Source organism: Entelurus aequoreus, linkage group LG11 (genome assembly GCF_033978785.1).
Source record: "Entelurus aequoreus isolate RoL-2023_Sb linkage group LG11, RoL_Eaeq_v1.1, whole genome shotgun sequence".
Taxonomy (NCBI): Eukaryota; Metazoa; Chordata; class Actinopteri; order Syngnathiformes; family Syngnathidae; genus Entelurus; species Entelurus aequoreus.
In genome coordinates, this window is record NC_084741.1 from 73715560 (window position 1) to 73739559 (window position 24000).

At 36.9% G+C, this 24000-nt stretch overlaps 1 protein-coding gene across 1 annotated transcript in view; it reads right to left on the minus strand.

The window, feature by feature from the left end:
• lin28aa (lin-28 homolog Aa) overlaps nucleotides 1-24000 on the minus strand; it is a gene marked incomplete at its 5' end in the record, with an annotated part of 39408 nt that overhangs the window by 8879 nt on the left and 6529 nt on the right. The window contains 1 exon segment of the mRNA XM_062062255.1: nucleotides 3869-4053. Within this exon segment, the coding sequence (XP_061918239.1) occupies nucleotides 3869-4053 (185 nt within the window).

The window sequence follows — 24000 nt, forward strand, 5'->3', positions numbered from 1 at the left end:
GTCATAACGTTTTTAGCTTTCAATCAGATATTGTAAGGTTTTATGTTAGTCTTCCTAAATATCAGGGGCCGTACTTATCAAGCTTCTTAGAATGACTCCTAAGAAGTCTGCTAAGAGTTGACTTAAGAGTAAATAAATTCTTGGCTGAAAGCTGCACTTAAAAGTTAGTTATCAAACGTCTTACTCACACTTTCAGCGAAGTGTAGGACTGAATCTTAAGTGTCACACTCAGAGCTGAGTTACGACATTACTATGTGCCGTAAACGCAATTTTAGGTGACGTCATTTCTGTGTCCATAGAAATGACCAATCACGGAAGGGAATCCAATCCGTTGTCTAAGAATAAAGAAATATCTTGGAAATATTGAAGTGGACAATGGGAGTGTATATTTTGACAATAAACTACAAAATAATACAAAACAAACTAGTCCCCGCCGGCACTCACGCTACCGCTCCCTCTCTTCTCTCGCCCACACACTCACTGACGTCACTCACCTCACGGCCACACACATACGCTACTGTCATAACATTTTCTTTCCAATTCATTAATTAGGCAACTAATTTGAAACTGGTGTGGGTGGCTCTATATATACTAGCCCACTGCAGACACATGCAGAAATCAACAAGGAATCGAAAAGTATTAAATCTGTGACAAAAATAATATCCGCTCTGTCTAAACGATACCGTTTGATCAGCTGCTCGTCATCAAAAAAAACAAAACATTGTTCCGTTCCCTGAACGTTGGCGCACGTCTCTCTCGCCTCAGTGCCATCCCCTGCTGGCAACTCCTAACCACTTAAGACACCTCTGAAGGTCTCTTAAATATCGTGGAGAGTAGGAGTGATTCTTAGACTTAAGAACGTTGATAAAAAGCTTTTATTCTTAAGTTTGAGAGTAGGACTAAATTTCGCAAATTCTCAGGACTTAAGTGTAAAATGGCACTCTAAGAAGCTTGATAAGTACGGCCCCGGATCTTTTTAAAATGTGACCCGTTTGCGACGTTGGTTGAGCTGCGTCATCACAACACCCGGTTTCGCTGATCAAAGTCTTTTTTCGGCAGCCTCATTTTCCGTGCCTCACTAGTTATGGGCTGTATGTTATTTGTCAAAATATGTAATATATTGAGATATGTAATATATGAAGAAATATATGTATGACATAGCCCAACTAGGCCTTTTACCACCGCAGGTACTTTTTTAGGAACTTTCCCATTTAAATAAAGTTCACCCTGAGTTTCCACCAAAAATTACTCGGGTAGATCTAGTTCTTCAGGCACTGTTTTTAGTTCCTGCCGGCTCGATGAGACTTTTGAAAGGTTCCCGGAGTTTGAGGGGGCGGGCTGTGATGTTGACTGCTGATTGGTTGAACACAGTTGGGGGCGTTCCTAAAACTTATTTTTCCAACACACTAATGCAAGAACGACTTGTTTATTTCCCATTTCCTGTGTATTTACAATAAACGGAGAGAAAGAAGGCCGAAAGTTATTTAGACTTTCAGGAACCTTTGTAGGGCATCTTTGTGCGGAAGAACGCTGATCAGTGGAACTATCTTGCAGTGTTTTTAACTCAGCTTTAGTCTTTGAAATATAGGAAGTTTATTATTTTCTACAAACTTCATTTTGGTACGAGAAGTGGACGGAAGAGTAGGAAATATGAAGCGAGGACCTCAGCTGCTTACTACTCGGACTTTTTTGGATACATGTGATATAAAGGAGGTAGTTCACAAGTGGAAGGAAGGTCAAAGTTGAAAGTGAAAAGCATTTCAGGTGACTACCTCTTGAAGCTCGTCGAGAGAATGCCAAGAGTGTGCGAAAATGTCATCAGACTATAAACTGTAAATAGTCATGAAAATAAAGAAAACGCATTGAATGGGGAGGTGTGTCCAAACTTTTGGCCTGTACTGTATACACACACACATATATACATATATATATATACATATACACTAGCGTTCAAAAGTTTGGGGTCACATGTAAATGTCCTTATTTTTGAAGGAAAAGCACTGTACTTTTCAATGAAGATAACTTTAAACTAGTCTTAACTTGAAAGAAATACACTCTATACATTGCTAATGTGCTAAATGACTATTCTAGCTGCAAATGTCTGCTTTTTGGTGCAATATCTACATAGGTGTATAGAGGCCCATTTCCAGCAACTATCACTCCAGTGTTCTAATGGTACAATGTGTTTGCTCATTGGCTCAGAAGGCTAATTGATGATTAGAAAACCTTTGTGTAATCATGTTCACACATCTGAAAACACTTTAGCTCGTTACAGAAGCTACAAAACTGACCTTCCTTTGAGCAGATTGACTTTCTGGAGCATCACATTTGTGGGGTCCATTAAACGCTCAAAATGGCCAGAAAAAGAGAACTTTCATCTGAAACTCCACAGTCTATTCTTGTTCTTAGAAATGAAGGCTATTCCGCTAAATTGTTTGGGTGACCCCAAACTTTTGAACGGTAGTGTTTATATATATATATATATATATATATATATACACACACACACACATACATATAAACACATTCTATACATTATATTATATTATATACATTCTGTTGTAGTAGTAACGACTTCTCCTGCTATGATTACATCGATATTTTTTTGCATCAAAAAATCTTCCGTTGTTTATAAACATACGTTTTTTAAAAGCGAAAGAAGATTTTGTGATGCTAAAAAATATCGATGTAATCATAGCAGTATCAACTAGATACACTCTTGTACTTGGTATCATTACAGTGGATGTCAGATGTAGTTCCACCCATGGCGTTTGTTTACGTTGTGCGCTGCCGAACATGCTCCTCTGCTCGTAAAACCAGCAATGACACGACGTGACGACGACGACGGGGGACCGTTACTTTTAGAGGTGGTATAGTACCGAATATGATTCATTAGTATCTAGTCGATACTACTATGATTACATCGATATTTTTTAGCATCACAAAATCTTTGGTTTTTTAAAAATGCATGTTTATTAACTCGGGAAATACGTCCCTGGACACATGAGGACTTTGAATATGACCAATGTATGATCCTGTAACGACTTGGAATCGGATCGATACCTACATTTTTGGTATCATCCAAAACTAATGTAAAGCATCCAAACAACAGAAGAATAAGTGATTACATTTGAACAGAAGTGTAGATAGAACATGTTAAAAGAGAAAATAAGATATTAACAGTAAAATGAACAAGTAGATTAATAATTCATTTTTACAGCTTGTCTTTAATAATGTTGACAAAATAATAGGTGTATAAATGACACAATATGTTACTGCATACGTCAGCAGCTAAATTAGGAGCCTTTGTTTGTTGACTTACTACTAAAAGACAAGTTGTCTAGTATGTTCAACATTTTATTGAAGGACACAATTGCAATAAGAAACAAATGTTTCATGTACCCTAAGATTTTTTGTTAAAATAAAGCCAATAATGACATTTTTTGTGGTCCCCTTTATTTAGAAAAGTACCAAAATATTGGTATCAGGACAACACTACTTGTTAATGGAATACTTAGGCCTACTGTATTTGAATGTTGACCATTACGGTGGTACTTGGTGAAGAAAGTTTGAGAACCCCTGCTCTACAATGTATCCTCATCTATCTGACTAGTATTCCTCACTCAGTTTTGGGATTATTTGGGCAGAGTTCGCTAAAGTACGAGCCATGGATGTCGCCAAAAATAACCGATAGAAACCCAAATTCCTGTTGGTAGGATTTGGAGACTTGTTCCATGTCTTAGTAGACAAAGTTAGCAGACTTAGTTCAACAAGGTCAAACGTTCAGGTATGCGTAGGATGAAAAAAATGCGGCCAGGAGTAATAAAACGGGTAATAAAAATACCTTTCCGACCGCTACGTCTCTTACCGATCTCCTTTCGAGCGTCGCTTCTGGACTTTCTTGCCTTTGGGTCGGCGCTCGCTGCCCACACAATGGACGCCGCCCGGACCGGTTACCCACTGCGACTCCAGACCCTTGGAGGACTTCTTGAAGGTAAACTCCACGGCTTCGCCTTCCTTCAGGCTGCGGAAGCCTTCCATGTGGAGCTTGCTCTGTGGTGGGAGACACAGGAAATATCATTTTTTGGTCCTAAACTGCTCTTAATCCCCTTCTGAGACAGTTATTAGAGCTACAGGTAGGAACAATGATGAAATATTTCATGCATCGCAATTGGAACTTGGATGATTCTGAAATAAATGTGTGTATGTTAATTCAATATGACAGCATAACTGTCATACTGAATATGAAAGTTATATAAGCATAACTCCAAAACCAAACATGCAGTATGTCTAAAAATGCCTGTAATAAAAAGTGCTTTTGTACGGTTTGCAAGTACAAAAAAATAGGTTTTACTCAATATGACAGTGAAGTTTTTTTTCAAGGTAAAAGTTGATTTTTTCAAGGTAAAAGTTGATTTTCAAGGTAAAAGTTGATTTTCAAGGTAAAAAAAAAATTTAAGGTAAAAAAAAAAATTTCTAGGTAAAAGTTGATTTTCAAGGTAAACATTTTTTTCAATGTAAGTTGATTTGCAAGGTAAAAAATGATTTTCAAGGTAAAAAATGATTTTCAAGGTAAACATTTTTTTTCAAGGTAAACATTTTTTTTTCAATGTAAACATTTTTTTTCAATGTAAGTTTATTTTCAAGGTAAAAGTTGATTTTGAAGGTAAAAAATTATTTTCAAGGTAAAAAATGATTTTCAAGGTAAACTTTTTTTTTCAAGGTAAACATTTTTTTTCAATGTAAGTTTATTTTCAAGGTAAATGTTGATTTTTTCAAGGTAAAAGTTTATTTTTTTCAAGGTAAAAGTTTATTTTTTTCAAGGTAAAAGTTGATGTTTTCAAGGTAAAAAAAAATGATTTTCAAGGTAAACATTTTTTTTCAATGTAAAAGTGTATTTTCAAGGTAAACGTGTATTTTCAAGGTAAAAGTGTATTTTCAAGGTAAAAGTTGATTTTCAAGGTAAAAAATTTAAGGTAAAAAATGATTTTCAAGGTAAAAAATGATTTTCAAGGTGAAAAATGATTTTCAAGGTAAACCTTTTTTTTCAATGTAAGTTTATTTTCAAGGTAAAAGCTGATATTTTCAAGGTAAAAAAATGATTTTCAAGGTAAACATTTTTTTTCAATGTAAACATTTTTTTTTCAATGTTAAAGTGTATTTTCAAGGTAAAAGTTGATTTTCAAGGTAAAAAATCTAAGGTAAAAAATGATTTTCAAGGTAAAAAAAATGTTTCAAGGTAAAAGTTGATTTTCAATGTAAAAAATTATTTTCAAAGTAAAAAAATTATTTTCAAGGTAAAAAGTATAACTGTCACACTCATAACAGTTATTTAAAGATAACTATTAAAACCAAAAATGCAAAATGGCTAATAATGCCTGGAATAATGTATCTTTGTGAGTTTTACTGGAAAAATTCTTTTGTAGGGTTTGTAAAGACACAAATTAGTTGTTTTTTTTTACTCAAAATGACAGTATAACTGTCATACTAAATATGAAAGTTATATTTTAAAAAAATCCAAAAAACCAAACAATATGTCTAAAAATGCCTGAAATAATGTATATTTGTGAGATTTACTAGAATCAGGTGTTTTTGTAAGGTTTAAAAATACAAAAAATGGGTTTTACTCAATGAGAGTATAACTGTCACACTCAATATGACAGTTATTTAAACATAACTTAAAACCAAAAATGCAAAATGGCTAATAATGCCTGGAATAATGTATCTTTGTGAGTTTTATTGGAAAAATTATTTTGTAGGGTTTGTAAAGACACAAATTAGTTGTTTTTTACTCAAAATGACAGTATAACTGTCATACTAAATATGAAAGTTATATTAAAAAAAATCCAAAACCAAACAATATGTCTAAAAATGCCTGAAATAATGTATCTGTGACATTTACTAGAATCAGGTGTATTTGTAAGGTTTACAAATACAAAAAATAGGTTTTACTCAATATGAGAGTATAACTGTCACACTCAATGACAGTTATTTAAACATAACTATTAAAACCAAAAATGCAAAATGGCTAATAAAGCCTGGAATAATGTATATTTGTGAGTTTTACTGGAAAAAAATGTTGTTTGTTTTTTACTCAATATGACAGTATAACTGTCATACTAAATATGAAATGTATATTAAAAAAAATCTAAAACCAAACAATATGTCCAGAAATGCCTGAAATAATGTAATTTTTTTCAAGGTAAAAGTTGATTTTTTTTCAAGGTAAAAGTTGATATTTTCAAGGTAAAAATAATTTTTTCAAGGTAAACATTTTTTTTTCAATGTAAACATTTTTTTTTCAATGTTAAAGTTTATTTTCAAGGTAAAAGTGTATTTTCAAGGTAAAAGTTGATTTTCAAGGTAAAAAATTTAAGGTAAAAAATTATTTTCAAGGTAAAAAAAATGTTTCAAGGTAAAAGTTGATTTTCAAGGTAAAAAATTATTTAAGGTAAAAATGATTTTCAAGGCAAAACATTATTTAAGGCAAAAGTTGATTTTCAAGGTAAAAAATTATTTAAGGTAAAAATGATTTTCAAGGTAAAAGGTATAACTGTCACACTCAATATGACAGTTATTTAAACATAACTATTAAAACCAAAAATGCAAAATGGCTAATAAAGCCTGGAATAATGTATATTTGTGAGTTTTACTGGAAAAATTATTTTGTAGGGTTTGCAAAGACACAAATTAGTTGGTTTTTCTACTCAATGACAGTATAACTGTCATACTAAATATGAAAGTTATATAAAAAAAAATCCAAAACCAAACAATATGTCTAAAAATGCCTGAAATAATGTATCTGTGACATTTACTAGAATCAGGTGTTTTTGTAAGGTTTACAAATACAAAAAATAGGTTTTACTCAATATGACAGTATAACTGTCACACTCATAACAGTTATTTAAAGATAACTATTAAAACCAAAAATGCAAAATGGCTAATAATGCCTGGAATAATGTATATTTGTGAGTTTTACTGGAAAAAAATGTTGTTTGTTTTTTACTCAAAATGACAGTATAACTGTCATACTAAATATGAAATGTGTATTAAAAAAAATCTAAAACCAAACAATATGTCTAGAAATGCCTAAAATAATGCAATTTTTTTCAAGGTAAAAGTTGATTTTTTTTCAAGGTAAAAGTTGATATTTTCAAGGTAAAAAAATGATTTTCAAGGTAAAAATATTTTTTTCAAGGTAAACATTTTTTTTCAATGTAAACATTTTTTTTCAATGTTAAAGTTTATTTTCAAGGTAAAAAAAATGTTTCAAGGTAAAAGTTGATTTTCAAGGTAAAAAATTATTTAAGGTAAAAATGATTTTCAAGGCAAAACATTATTTAAGGCAAAAGTTGATTTTCAAGGTAAAAAATTATTTTCAAGGTAAAAGGTATAACTGTCACACTCATAACAGTTATTTAAACATAACTATTAAAACCAAAAATGCAAAATGGCTAATAATGCCTGGAATAATGTATCTTTGTGAGTTTTACTGGAAAAATTCTTTTGTAGGGTTTGTAAAGACACAAATTAGTTGTTTTTTTTTACTCAAAATGACAGTATAACTGTCATACTAAATATGAAAGTTATATTAAAAAAAATCCAAAAAACCAAACAATATGTCTAAAAATGCCTGAAATAATGTATCTGTGAGATTTACTAGAATCAGGTGTTTTTGTAAGGTTTACAAATACAAAAAATGGGTTTTACTCAATGAGAGTATAACTGTCACACTCAATATGACAGTTATTTAAACATAACTTAAAACCAAAAATGCAAAATGGCTAATGCCTGGAATAATGTATCTTTGTGAGTTTTACTGGAAAAATTATTTTGTAGGGTTTGTAAAGACACAAATTAGTTGGTTTTTTTACTCAATGACAGTATAACTGTCATACTAAATATGAAAGTTATATAAAAAAAATCCAAAACCAAACAATATGTCTAGAAATGCCTGAAATAATGTATCTTTGTGAGATTTACTAGAATCAGGTGTTTTTGTAAGGTTTACAAATACAAAAAACTAGGTTTTACTCAATATGACAGTATAACTGTCACACTCAATATGACAGTATAACTGTCACACTCATTATGACAGTATAACTGTCACACTCATAACAGTTATTTAAACATAACTATTAAAACCAAAAATGCAAAATGGCTAATAATGCCTGGAATAATGTATATTTGTGAGTTTTACTGGAAAAAAATGTTGTTTGTTTTTTACTCAATATGACAGTATAACTGTCATACTAAATATGAAATGTATATTAAAAAAAATCTAAAACCAAACAATATGTCTAGAAATGCCTGAAATAATGTAATTTTTTTCAAGGTAAAAGTTGATTTTTTCAAGGTAAAAGTTGATTTTTTTTCAAGGTAAAAATAATTTTTTCAAGGTAAACTTTTTTTCCAATGTAAACATTTTTTTTTCAATGTTAGTTTATTTTCAAGGTAAAAGTGTATTTTCAAGGTAAAAGTTGATTTTCAAGGTAAAAAATTTAAGGTAAAAAATTATTTTCAAGGTAAAAAAATGTTTCATGGTAAAAGTTGATTTTCAAGGTAAAAAATGATTTAAGGTAAAAATGATTTTCAAGGCAAAACATTTAAGGCAAAAGTTGATTTTCAAGGTAAAAAATTATTTTCAAGGTAAAAGGTATAACTGTCACACTCATAACAGTTATTTAAACATAACTATTAAAACCAAAAATGCAAAATGGCTAATAATGCCTGGAATAATGTATCTGTGAGTTTTACTGGAAAATGTATTTTGTAGGGTTTGCAAAGACACAAATTAGTTGTTTTTTTTACTCAAAATGACAGTATAACTGTCATATTAAATATGAAAGTTATATTAAAAAAAAAATCCAAAACCAAACAATATGTCTAAAAATGCCCGAAATAATGTATTTGTGAGATTTACTAGAATCAGGTGTATTTGTAAGGTTTACAAATACAAAAAATGGGTTTTACTCAATGAGAGTATAACTGTCACACTCAATATGACAGTTATTTAAACATAACTTAAAACCAAACGTGCAATAATGCCCGGAATAATGTATATTTGTGAGTTTTACTAGAAAAAAGTTATTTTGTAAGGTTGGCAAACACACAAATGAGTTTTTTACTCAATGAGAGTATTGTTTTTAGAATCCTGAGATAATGCGAAAAAAGCAATACAAATGTATTCAAACATAACTCCAAAACGAAACACGCAAAATGTCTGATAATGCCTGGAATAATGTATCTTTGAGTTTTACTAAAAAAAAGGAATTTTAAAATGCAGTTTTAGTGCAGACACATATGGGGGGATCGGAGGAGGACAAGCTATGCTAACCGCGGCGCTAAACAAGCTTAAATATGAAGTAAGGAAACAAGTGCTTTGTGCACTAAACTGCGGAGAAACGGAAAAAGATAAGCAGACCGCTCAAGAAAGGGATTTTGCATCCTCTTCTACTGAGGTTTTCCTCAAGATGCTTAAAGAAATACTAAAGGATTTGTGAGGAACCACAAGGCCATGGTGTCCATGGAACAGCAGGAAGTTGTTCTGCTAATGTGAACCATGTCAGTTTTGAACAAACCATGGACCAGGGAGAGCAAAGCAAGTATTTAGAGGGGCATTTACCTGTGGGGCATTTACCTGTGGGGCATTTACCTGTAGGGCTTGAAAGCGTGACGGGGAAACACATTGCATTGTGAGTCTTGCTGGACTCTGAATAACTTATTTACACGGCTGAATGCAAGACTGTGGGTTTTTTGACTAGTCCAAAACACGGCGCTTACGTGGTCTTGATCGCTTCGGGGCAATAAAGGATTCGGTGAGATTTTTCTCACTTCCAGCGTGAAAGCAAAGCCAAAGGAAGTCGGGTTAGTGAGCTAATAAAGAGATGCTGAATAGCCTGGAAAGCAGACCATCAAACATGACTTAACGACATCACCTGGTACATGGGTTATACTTGTATAGCGCCTTTCTACCTTCAAGGTACTCAAAGCATGTTGACACTATTTCCACATTCACACACTGATGGAGGGAGCTGCCATGCAAGGCGCTCACCACCACCCATCAGGAGCAAGGGTGGAGCGTCTCGCTCAAGGACACAACAGACGTGACTAGGTCGGTAGAAGGAGGGGGATCGAACCAGGAACCCTCCGGTTGCTGGCACGGCCACTCTCCCAACCGCTTTGTGCACTAAACTGCGGAAAAAAGTAGAAAGATAAGCAGACTGCTCAAGAAAGAGATTGTGCATCCTCTTCTACTGAGGTTTTACCTCAAGATGCTTAAAGGCCTACTGAAATGAATTGTTTTTATTTAAACGGGGATAGCAGATCCATTCTATGTGTCATACTTGATCATTTTGCGATATTGCCATATTTTTGATGAAGGATTTAGTAGAGAACATCGACGATGAAGGTCGCAACTTTTGCTCGCTGATAAAAAAAAGCCTTGCCTGTAGCGGAAGTAGCGTGACGTCACAGGTTGAAAGGCTCCTCACATTCTACCATTGTTTACACCAGCAGCGAGAGAGATTCGGACCGAGAAAGCGACGATTACCCCATTAATTTGAGTGAGGATGAAAGATTTGTGGATGAGGAAAGTGAGAGTGAAGGACTAGAGAGGCAGTGCAGGACGTATCTTTTTTCGCTCTGACCATAACTTAGGTACAAGCTGGCTCATTGGATTCCACACTCTCTCCTTTTTCTATTGTGGATCACGGATTTGTATTTCAAACCACCTGGGATACTATATCCTCTTGAAAATGAGAGTAGAGAACGCCAAATGGACATTCACAGTGACTTTTATCTCCATGACAGTACATCGGCGAAGCTCTTTAGCTACGGAGCTAACGTGATAGCATCTGTCTCAAATGCAGATAGAAACAAAAGAAATAAATCCCTGACTGGAAGGATAGACAGCAGATCAACAATACTATTAAACCATGGACATGTAACTACATGGTTAATAATTCCCAGCCTGGCAAAGCTTAACAATGCTGTTGCTAACGACGCCATTGAAGCTAACTTAGCAATGGGACCTCACAGAGCTATGATAAAAACATTAGCGCTCCACCTACGCCACCTAGCCCTCATCTGCTCATCAACACCCGTGCTCACCTGCGTTCCAGCGATCGACAGAAGGACTTCACCCGATCATCCGTGCGGTTGGCGGCTAGCGCATCTGCTATCCAAGTAAGTCCTCCTGGTTGTGTTGCTACAGCCAGCCGCTAATGACACCGATCCCACCTACAACTTTCTTCTTTGCAGTCTTCATTGTTCATTAAACAAATTGCAAAAGATTCACCAACACAGATGTCCAGAATACTGTGGAATTATGTGGTGAAAACAGATCTTTTTTGTATTGGATTCAATGGTGTACCAATACTTCCGTTTATCTAGTGACGTCACGCGCATACGTCATCATACATAGACGTTTTCAAGCGGAAGTTTCCCGGGAAATGTAAAATGTCACTTTCTAAGTTAACCCGGCCGTATTGGCATGTGTTGCAATGTTAAGATGTCATCATTGATATATAAACTATCAGACTGCGTGGTCGCTAGTAGTGGCTTTCAGGAGGCCTTTAAGGACAACATTGCAATAAGAAACATACTGTATTTCCTTGAATAGCCGCCGGGGCGCTAATTAATTTAAAACCTCTTCTCACTCCTGCGTTTACCAAAAGCATGCGCTAATTATTTTGCGAAACGAGTTTGACCCTGCTGTAATTCTAGGCAGGCGAATACTATATTCCCGGCGGCAATTCAAGGAAATACGGAATGTTCAAACTGCTCCCACAGTGGAGTGTTTTAAGTCTCGTCTTAAGACCCACTTTTATTCTTTGGCTTTTAACACTACGTGAGTTGTGTGGTCTTCTGTCCTCTGTTGTCCTGTGTGGTTAGGGTTAGGGTTATACATTTTGATGTCTTTTTTACTGTTTTAATTGGTTTTACCCTTTAAAATCGTTTTTAATCATATTTATTTTTTATATTGTCTCTGTATTGGTTTTCTATTCATTTATTCTTTGTTTTTATTCAGTCATTGGTGTAGCATAATATAGTTTTTAATATTATTTTTAATATCGTTTTTAATATCGTTTTTTAATATTGTTTTTAATATTGTTTTTAATATTGTTTTTAACATGGCTGTGCAGCACTTTGGAAACATTCTTGTTGTGTAAATGTGCTATATAAATAAAGTGGATTGGATGTTTCATGTACCCTAACATTTTTTGTTCAAATAAAGCCAATAATGCCATTTTTTTGTGGTCCCCTTTATTTAGAAAAGTATGGAAATACATTTTGGTTTTGATTGATTGAGAAGTTTGACATCTTAAAGAATTGGTACCGGTACCAAAATATTAGTATCGACACAACCCTACTTTATCCACACGGTCTAATGCGGGGAAATGGGCCGCGGTTCATTCCAAGATTCTAGGGATGGAAAAGGGGGCGTTCCAAGTCGTCAATAAAGTACAGATTAACTCCAAAACTAAATTGACATGATGGAAAACGACTGCCAGATTCATTTCCGGGAGCAAAAAAAAATACATAAACCTTCAAAGCCAACATTGCGGTTCAGGCTTTTTACCTCAGAAACTGGAAAATTGCTGGGTCAATTTCCCTTCCATTCAGGTTTTAAAAATAAATAAAAAAGTGTCTTTAAAGCACTGTGTGAAAGGGGCTTTTGTCAACAACAGGCATTCTTCATTGTGTCACCTGACACACCTCATGTCTGCAAACACACACGTAGCCCTGCAGCGTTGCTTCTTTGTCCCCCCCCCACCACCACCACCACCACCACCACCACCACGCTCCAAGTGATCAACCTGACGAGGGTTACGTTCAATACCCCCTCCCCCCCTTCCATTGCTTCTCTGGATGGAGGAACAGCATTCCACACTGCTGCCCCCCACTCTACTAACACACCGACCACTACCACTAAAGCCCCAAACTGCAGGATGCAGGGGTTAGCACCGTGGGTGGGGGTGGGGTGGGAAGGCTTCTCTGGGGAGGAGGAGGGTGATCAGGAGGACATTCCTCGAATGGTTGTTCGGGACAAAAAAAGGCGGACAAGATTAAAAGTTTAGGGTGAGAAGTGTTGGGTGTGACTGATGTCTTCCTCTGCCTGCGGCCCCCCACCGACACACCGGGTCCTCGCGACGTCTTGATTTGCCATTTTTTTTATTTCTTCTGAACTTTGACGACGCGTGCCTGGCTGAATTAACCAAGGGGGTGACAATGAAAGTGTGCAGCTATGTTCCCTTGAAACGACCTTAAAAAGGAGGTTCCACAAGACAAAGATGGAAAACCGGAGAAGTAGACATTTAGGTAAAAATAATGAGTACACATACATATACTGCATAACAAAGACTAGAAAAATGGGAGCCATTGCCTCCCTGATTGCCACTCAGCATCAAGGGTTGGAATTGGGGGTTAAATCACCAAAAATTATTCCCGGGCGCGGCCACCGCTGCTGCTCCCCTCACCTCCCAGGGGGTGATCAAGGGTGATGGGTCAAATGCAGAGAATAATTTCGCCACACCTAGCTCGTATTGATGTTACTAATGTCGCAGTTAAATAAAGGACGAGTGAACATCCCAGTAAACAAACTAAAGACTTTAGAAACAACGTTTCACGACACATTGCCTGCTGCATGTTTCTCCATGTCATTAACTTTGTCACAGCAGCTGATGGATGCTGGGTTGAGAAAATAAAAGCAACATCAAATTTGACTGCCAAGTTTTCTCCTTCGCCGTATACTTTGTGTGACAAGTGGGTCTGTCGCCAATATTGTCCACACCTGTCTCCATCTAAAAACAGCAGTGCCCTCTTTAACGCACGACGAGACTCCACGGAAATGAAGTTAAACTAAGCGCTCGACTACGAAATCGCCGGAGCAAAGTCCGTGTAGTAGACTATCATTGGCACTTTAACTTCATATTGTACATGGTAATTGGGATTTGTTATATATTGTATACATTATATAAAACTATAATGTAATATAATTATATCAGTATATATTATATACTGTATATACAGTCGCGATCAAAACTAACTGATATCGCATGGACAAAGATAAGACCTTCTGGAGAAGAGTTCTGTGGTCAGATGAAACAAAAATGGAGCCATTTGGCCACAATACCCAGCAATATGTTTGGAGGAGAAAAGGTGAAGCCTTTAATCCCAGGAACACCATTTCTACCGTCAAGCATGGTGGAGGTAGTATTATGCTCCGGGCCTGTTTTGCTGCCAATGGAACTGCTGCTTTACAGAGAGTAAATGGGACAATGAAAAAGGAGGATTACCTCCAAATTCTTCAGGACAAGCTAAAATCATCAGCCCGGAGGTTGGGTCTCGGGCGCAGTTGGGTGTTCCAACAGGACAATGACCCCAAACACACGTCAAAAGTGGTAAAGGAATGGCTAAATCAGGCTAGAATGAAGGTTTTAGAATGGCCTTCCCAAAGTCCTGACTTAAACGTGTGGACAATGCTGAAGAAACAAGTCCATGTCAGAAAAGCGACACATTTAGCTGAACTGCAGCAATTTTGTCAAGAGGAGTGGTCAAACATTCCAGCAGAAGCTTGTGGATGGCTACCAAAAGTGCCTTCTTGCAGGTAAACTTGCCATTCCTAAAAGAAGCAAACTACATGAATGTTTCTTGTGAGCAACAAGTATGTGCTCCAATCACTACATCACAACAACAACAAGTATGTGCTCCAATCACTATCACAAACAAATAAGAGTTGTAGAAATGATTGGAAAGTCAAGACAGCCATGACATGATGTCCTTTACAAGTGGATGTACACTTTCCATCGCGACTGTACAATATGTAAATATTACATAAGTTATATTGTTACTATGGTACATATTTTAGTTTACTTTATACCTTTTGTTTCCACCCTCTTTTTGTGCCCTTGTTTGCATTATCCTTTCCATCCATTGTAACTGAGCTACTGTGTAACAATTTCCCTTGTGGATCATTAATGTTAGTCTAAGTCTAAGTTAGACCACTAAAGTACACAATCCTACTTTAGACTGAATTTCCATGCGACAAGGAGGACAATATAAGCTCCTTTTCGGACAACGCCCACATTTCTTTCTTTAAATTGTATTTTATCATGACGATTGTTTTTTGCAGATATTCTATTAGAGATGCCGTTTTGTTTGAACTGCGCCATTTTTTGTTTTGTTGCAAATAAATCAGTGAAATTAGTAGGGACCAGAATCTTACAAGTCAGGATTCGATTCATATTCTTGGGGTGGCTTGAAAATCATGGTGGAAAACAACTACACGGACTTTGCTCCTGCGATTTTTTCCCCCCGGAGTAAATGTAGCCGAGCGCTTAGTTTAACTTCTTTTCCGTGGAGTCTCTGCGTGCGTTGAAAAGTGCAGTGCTGTTTTTAGATGGAGACAGGTGTGGACAATATTGGAGACAGACACTTGTCACACAAAGTATACAGCGAAGGAGAATGTAATGTTTGCTGTGGTCTGGAACAACATGGCAAACAAACTACTACCAGAAACACAGCCAATATACATATGTGTATAAGTAAAGGAAATTAAATGAGCTCAAATATAGCTACAAACGAGGCATAACGATGCAATATGTAAATACAGCTGACCAAAATAGCATGTTAGCATCAATTAGCTTGCAGTCACGGACTGACCAAATTTGCCTGATTAGCACTCCTCACAAGTCAATAAACATCAACAAAGCTCACCCGCATTCACGCACAGCATAAAACGTTTGGTGGACAAAATGAGACAAAGGAGGAGTGGCATAAAACACATCTTTCTGTGGCAGCGTCGGAGAAAGTTGTACATGTAAACAAACTACGGTGAGTTCAGGGACTCCCGTAATTAGTAGGATGAAACGGTGCTTGCCAATTGATTGAGTTAAACAGTGGTATTTCTGATTATTGGGCAGGTTTGTGTCATGTTTGTCCTCCTACAGAAACAATATTAAAACAAAAAACATCCCCCCCCCCCCCCCCACCTTTTCCCATATTTATACATTTTTGAATACGCTCCAAGGAGCCACTAGGGTGGCGCTGAAGAGCTCTAGAGCCACGGGTTGCCGACCCCCGGTATGGTTGATGCATATGCTGTCCTAAATTGGTTTTGTCAGCGTGTGTGGGTGGGGCGTCACCGGAAAATATTGTTTTTTTACTGTCGAATATTAAACTGGCATGACTCCAGACATCAGTGCCTCAATGGTAATGCCCCCCTCTACCTCAAAGAACTGCTCACCCCCAAATCCTCCACCTCCGCTCCGGACAGACTAACCTCCTCCAACCTCCGAGGACAAAGCTATGAACAATGGGAGACCGGGCTTTCTGCTCCGCCGCTCCCAGTCTGTGAAACGCTCTCCCTGACCACCTGAGGGCACCACAGACTGTGGATGCTTTTAAAAAAGGCTTTAAAAACCTTTTTAAAAAAGCCTTTTTTAAGATTTATGTGTGCTAGTTCTGGCTATTAGGCTGTTGTAGTTTTAATTTTTTTATTTTATTATATTTAATTCATTTTTTTAATACACTGTAGCACTTTGAGGTTGTTTGCTCAATGTAAAGTGCTTTTTACAAATAACATCTATTATTATGACTTTACACGATGGTTCAAGACCAACAATTGAATTTTTTGGTGGTGTGACGACTCTGTAGAGGCTCCTGGTGTGTCACTTTGACTGATGTGTCATTTCTTTCTCTGAAGGGTGCCATGGAAACCCTTGATTGACCTAAATCTGAAGCACCTAGAAGGACGCTAAAAGGAAATAAAAGGGATCTAGTTCCGGCACCTCGCTCTCTCTTTCGCTCTCCTCCCCACAGCCACTTGGCTGCATCGTGCTGGTTTTCCTTTTTCTGTTTAATTACTAATTGTCTTACTTTCATTTTATACTCTTTATGTAATATTAAATCATTCTAAAGCTTCTCTATTTGTTGTCTGGCGGCTTTTTGTCAAAACCTTTAAACTAGGCCAAGGATAGAGAGAGAGAGAGAGAGATATATTATATATATATATATACACACACATGTATATGTGTATGAGGGTTGTACCACGATACTAATGAATCATATTCGGTACTATACCGCCTCTAAAAAAGTATGTTTTTAAAAAAATATTTTTTTTTTTTCTAAACTCAGGAAATATGTCTCTGGACACAAGAGGACTTTTAATATGACCAATGTATGATCCGGTAACTACTTGGTATCGGATCGATACCTACATTTGTGGTATCATCCAAAACAACAGAAGAATAAGTGATTATTACATTTTAACAGAAGTGTAGATAGAACATGTTAAACCAGAAAGTAAGCAGATATTAACAGTAAATGTAGATTAATAATTCATTTTCTACCACTTGTCCTTAATTTTGACAAAATAATAGAATGATAAATGACACAATATGTTACTGCATATGTCAGCAGCTAAATTAGGAGCCTTTGTTTGCTTACTAATAACAGAAAAGTTGTCTCGTATGTCCACTATTTTATTTAAGGACAGAATTGCAGTAATAAACATGTTTAATGTAACGTAAGATTTTTTGGTTAAAATAAAGCCAATAATGCCATTTTTTGTGGTTCAGAAAAGTATCGAAATACATTTTGCTACCGGTACCAAAATATTGGAATCGGGACAACCCTCATATATAATATATATAAGAAAAATAAATGCATTTCATATTAGTAAGCTCCCCTCCTGCAAAGTTATCCACAAATCAAATCAAACTTTATCTATAAAGAGGTTTTCATACATAAAAGTAATGCAACACAAAGTGCTTTACAGACTTAAAAATAATACCCCAATGACCCACAACAGGCACACATTTTAACCCCGTAACACACCTCTTTGTCCTCGAGGCCCCCTTATGCTCGTTCCCCGAAACCAAGAATTTGCTTATCATTATGTAATTTCAGTTTTGTTGAAAATATTGGTATCGGGACAACCCTCATATATATATATATATATATATATATATATATATATATATATATATATATATATATATATATATATATATATATATATATATATATATATATATATATATATATATATATATATATATATAAAATAATAGCTTCTATATAGAGGCCATTGACTGTTTAAACATGGGAAGAGTCTAACAGAGCTTTACCAGTAGATCTGAAGGGTTATTGGAAAATGAGTGGAAATCAGAAGTTGGATCATTACACGATTTTATCTTTGTCTTCTTCAGCCGGCGCACCACTACTTCAAAGTTATACAGACATGTGTCATACACTTTTTGTGCAATTGAGTAAGTGACAAACAAAACGCTAACGTTGGCCAGTGAAGCATCCAACCAAACCAAACCAACCGTCAATGCAAGTCGGCCTCACTAATGAGCTCATTTAAATTGTGCATCATGTTTACTTTGAAGGGGAAAAAAAGAAGCCGACCATCTGCTGCCAAGTCCCACACAGACGTGAGCGCTCGGCCGGCGTGTCGACACCACCATCCAACCAACGCTTATAGCCCCAATCCCACCAGGCCTCTGGGCCCTGATGGTGACCGTTAACCCACTTCCTCTCCCATGTGTGACCTTCCCCCACCACCTCCGTGCGAGACCCTCCTCAAGAAGCCTCCAGCAGGTAGTGAGGAGATTGAGGGGGAGTTAAGGAAGGCCCCCCCCCCCCCCCCCAAAAAAGGGATGGACCCGATGTTAAAGGCATCTTTTGTGGCGCTTTCCTATAAAATGGAGAATGTGTCTGGAAGTGAGACATCACAGCCATGGCTGGGTGGTGGTGGGGCCATAAAGAGACTACCCTGGAGACAAAGAGGGGCTTGGTCATGGCTGAGGGGGTTCTCCATTCACATGCATGGTCCTATTGTCCACCTGCACAAAGCCCCAGTGGATCCTCACACTTTATTTTCTGTGACACGAGGCTACTAATTTTAGGGCCTCCTTTTTTTACGTTACCATAACCTTTTATAATCCATCATCGACACGTGCGTCCAGCTCCCCCCCCCCCCCCCCCCCCCACCAGTGAACGTTGGTAGGGGTTGCCAAACTTACTCGTGTTTCGTTGAATGAGACACTTTCTGAATGAACGTCAAACTTTAAACTTGATGCGCACTTGGATGTGCGGCAACAATGAACCTGATTGGTCAGGAGTCCCATCCTTTAAAAGGTAACGTTTTCATATGCAATATACAGTAGCTGGGGTGTTTAAAGTAGGGATGTTTCAATCAACCATGACAGTCTAATTTTTTACCCCCCCCCAAAAAAGTAAAACAAGCAACCAGGCATAACGTAACAGGAAATGTCCATACTAAAATAGTACACTTTTCATCCATAACTTAGACTTAAACTTTATTGATCCACAAGGTAAATTATTTCTTGTGGATCAGTTTTTTGCCCATGATTATACTCAGATTCATCCAGGTCATTGTATTCCAAGTCTATGAGTTCATGCTCAAAGACTAGATAGGACAGCTCTCGAAGACTCAGTCGGACTAGTCCTATCCAGTCTTTAAGCATGAACTCAGACTTGCTAATCGTGATTAAAATGTAATAATGGATGAGGTTGATATTGTCTATAAATGTTCTCATTCATCCAGATCATTGTATTGCAAGTCTATAAATTCATGCTCAAAGACTAGATAGGACAGCTCTAGAAGACTCAGTCGGACTAGAGCTGGCCTATTCGAGTCTTTGATAGACTAGATAGGACAGCTCTAGAAGACTCAGTCGGACTAGAGCTGTCCTATCGAGTCTTTGAGCATGAACTCAGACTTGCTAATCGTGATTAAAATCTAATGATAATGGATGAGGTTGATATTGTCTATGAATGTTCTCATTCATCCAGATCATTGTATTGCAAGTCTATAAATTCATGCTCAAAGACTAGATAGGACAGCTCTAGTCGGACTGAGTCTTCTAGAGCTGTCCTAGCTAATCGTGATTAAAATGTAATAATGGATTAGATCATACTTGCCAACCCTCCCGTTTTTAGCGGGAGAATCCCGGTATTCAGCGCCTCTCCCGACAACCTCCCGGCAGAGATTTTCTCCCGACAAACTCCCGGTATTCAGCCGGAGCTGGAGGCCACGCCCCCTCCTGCTCAATGCGGACCTGAGACTGAGTGGGGACAGCCTGTTCTCACGTCCGCTTTCCCACAATATAAACAGCTTGCCAGCCCAATGAGGTCATAACATCTAGGGCTTTTAGAGAGTAGAGTGCACAACTGCGCACACAACAAGGAGACGAAGCAGAAGAACGGGGAAATTACAGACATGGCGACGCCGTCGACGAGCAAGATGAAGAAATACGCTTGCAAGTTCCAAAACGAATGGACACAAGAATTTCAGTTCATCCAGGACAGTTTGAAGGGGAAGGTGTATGTTGCCTGTAAATATGTAGAACAGACTTCTCCATTGAACTCGGTGGCCGAAATGAGATACTCATCATGAACGGAGAAGTTAAACAGGACAATACTGCCATCTAATGGATAGCCACCGGACCACTGAAATTCAAGTATTATTTTATTTTTTCTATGTAAATAATAATAAAAAATAAAAATAAAAATAAAATAAAAAAATATATATATATATATATATAGCTAGAATTCACTGAAAGTCAAGTATTTCATACATACATACATACATATATATATATATGTATATATGAAATACTAGAGTTGGTGAATTCTAGCTGTAAATAACCACGCCCCCAACCACGCCCCCCGCCCCACCTCCCGATATTGGAGGTCTCAAGGTTGGCAAGTATGGATTAGATTGATGGTGTCTATAGACGTTGTCATTCATCCAGGTCATTGTATTCCAAGTCTATGAGTTCATGCTCAAAGACTAGATATAACAGCTCTAGTCTTCTAGAGCTCGAGTCGGACTGAGTCTTCTAGAGCTGTCCTAGCTAAATCGGGATTAAAATGTAATAATTGATTAGATTGATAGTGTCTATAGACGTTCTCATTCATCCAGGTCATTGTATTCCAAGTGTTTGAGTTCATGCTCAAAGACTAGATAGGACAGCTATAGTCTTCTAGAGCTGTCTTGGCTAATCGTGATTAAAATTGAATGACAATGGATTAGATTGATATTGTCTATGAATGTTCTCATTCATCCAGGTCATTGTATTACAAGTAGGGATGTCCGATAATGGCTTTTTGCCGATATCCGATATGCCGATATTGTCCAACTCTTTAATTACCAATACCGATATCAACCGATACCGATATCAACCGATATATGCAGTCGTGGAATTAACACATTATTATGCCTAATTTGGACAACCAGGTATGGTGAAGATAAGGTACTTTTTTAAAAAATGAATCAAATAAAATAAGATAAATAAATTAAAAACATTTTCTTGAATAAAAAAGAAAGTAAAACAATATAAAAACAGTTACATAGAAACTAGTAATGAATGAAAATTAGTAAAATGAAGTGTTAAAGGTTAGTACTATTAGTGGAGCAGCAGCACGCACAATCATGTGTGCTTACGGACTGTATCCCTTGCAGACTGTATTGATATATATTGATATATAATGTAGGAAGCAGAATATTAATAACAGAAAGAAACAACCCTTTTGTGTGAATGAGTGTAAATGGGGGAGGGAGGTTTTTTGGCTTGGTGCACTAATTGTAAGTGTATCTTGTGTTTTTTATGTGGATTTAATTTAAAAAAAACAAAAAAAAAACGATACTGATAAAAAAAAACCATACCGATAATTTCTGATATTACATTTTAACGCATTTATCGGCTGATAATATCGGCAGACCGATATTATCGGACATCTCTAATTACAAGTCTATAAATTCATGCTCAAAGACTAGATAGGGCAGCTCTAGTCTTCTAAGGTTGTTCTAGCAACACATTTTGTTTACATTGTTTTTTTTCTTCATTTATATTTCAATAAAGAAACAGCAGTGATATTTTGACGCGAAAATTACTGTTTAAAACGCAGATTTTTCCGTTTTCGCAGATATTTCACATGCCTAGATGGTTGTAAGCTACATTTGTAGCCACAGCTGCCCTAGGGTAGCCTAACGGAAGCGGGACTGCTATTTGCGCCTACAACCCTTTCGACCACCACCAAACTTGAATACACATGTTTACACCAGTGAGAGCGGCACTGGGAGCAAGGTGGGTGAAGTCTCTTGCCCAAGGACACAACGGCCGAGACTAGGATGGGGAAGCTGGAATTGAACCCGGAACACTCGAGGGCCGCCCCGTCCCGTTTTATTAATTGTGTAGCCTCAGCTTAAATACTAACAAGGACAGCTCTAGACGACCCAGTCAATCTCCAGCTGTCCTATCTAGTTATTAAGCTAGGACTGCACAATTCAGCAAATTTGAACCACAATCACGATTTTAGCAGCTACGATTAAAGAGGGTGTTGATCAGCGATATTAACATTTAAAAGGCTGCATATCAAATCAAGCACTTTCACAACGAACAGTCAGCCAACCACCAGGGGGCGAACGAAAGTGAGAGTGAGTAAGAGTGCATGAGATGTTGGGGTCAGATGGTGACAGTACATCCCCAAAATATTAGGAAAAATAAATGCATTTCATATTAGTAAGCTCCCCTCCTGCAAAGTTATCCACAAATACAACTTTATTTATAAAGTGTTTTTCATACATAAAAGTAATGCAACACAAAGTGCTTTACAGACTTCAAAATAATACCCCGATGACCCAAAACAGGCACACATTTTAACCCCGTAACACACCTCTTCGTCGTCGAGGCCCCCTTACGCTCCTTCCCCGAAACCAACAAATTGCTTATCATTATGTCATTTCAATTTTGTTGTGTATTTTTAATCCTGTGTAATTCTAATTGTGGATGTTAGGACTACAGATGGAAATGAGCATGGTGCTAAATCTGCTGCAGCCATCTTCTTAATGTCACTGCACATTGTCCTTCAAATAAACAAATAGAAACAAAGGCAAAGCTGCCCAAAGTACAAACAACCGTGAACAGCAACCGTGCACGGAGGGACTCCGTATTCATACACCTCTCAAATGGACGCAATAATGTTTTAATTGGCCAAATAAATACAGTATGTCTTATGCATACTGCAAGCAGCACACTTTGGCCCCGTTTATACTGCACACCAAATCCTATTTTTTTGCCCTCAAGTGACGCAGATCTGATTTTTTTTTGCCATTCTAAATGCTTCAAAGTGCTTCCAATCCGATCTTTTGGCATCAGATTCAGTCCACCTAAGGAGGTAGTCCTGAATCCGATTGGAATCCGAATTTTTTCAAATGTGACTTCATTTTAAACGCAATCCGACCTGTATCTGATTTTTTTAGTCAGCTTTTTGTCGGGCTATGTCACTCGTGTGCGCCGCAAAGAGGCGGTCACCAGCGGAAATGGATATTTCATCACAACACCAGGTTTCGGTGAGCAAAGTCCATTTAAGATGACCACATTTTTGGTGCATCACTTGTCAGTAGTGCACAAATAATAGGTTAAATGTAATATATAAATATATATTTTGATTACAAATAGCGATTGTTGAAGGACCGGAATTGATGCTGTAGCGCATTTGCTTGCATGCGAGTTGAAAAATAAAAATAAATAAAATTAAGCTACTTAACAGCCATTAAAAGATTAGAACCCTTCCAAATATATTACACTATATACACCCATCTATACATTATATTACTTGTATTTACTTTCACGTAAAAAAACACTCATTTTTAAGGTGTTGCGACTTTTATTTTGTAGTAGTAGCAACTTCCTACCGGTCAACTTTATCAAAGTGCGGGGTCACATTGGGGCCTGTGCGCGTTTACACTGGAGTCTGATAAAAATCTGATTTTACTTGTCAGCTGGAAAAAGTCCGGGGCCGTACTTATCAAGCTTCTTAGAGTGCCATTTTACACTTAAGTCCTGAGAATTTGCGAAATTTAGTCCTACTCTCAAACTTAAGAATAAAAGCTTTTTATCAACGTTCTTAAGTCTAAGAATCACTCCTACTCTCCACGATATTTAAGAGACCTTCAGAGGT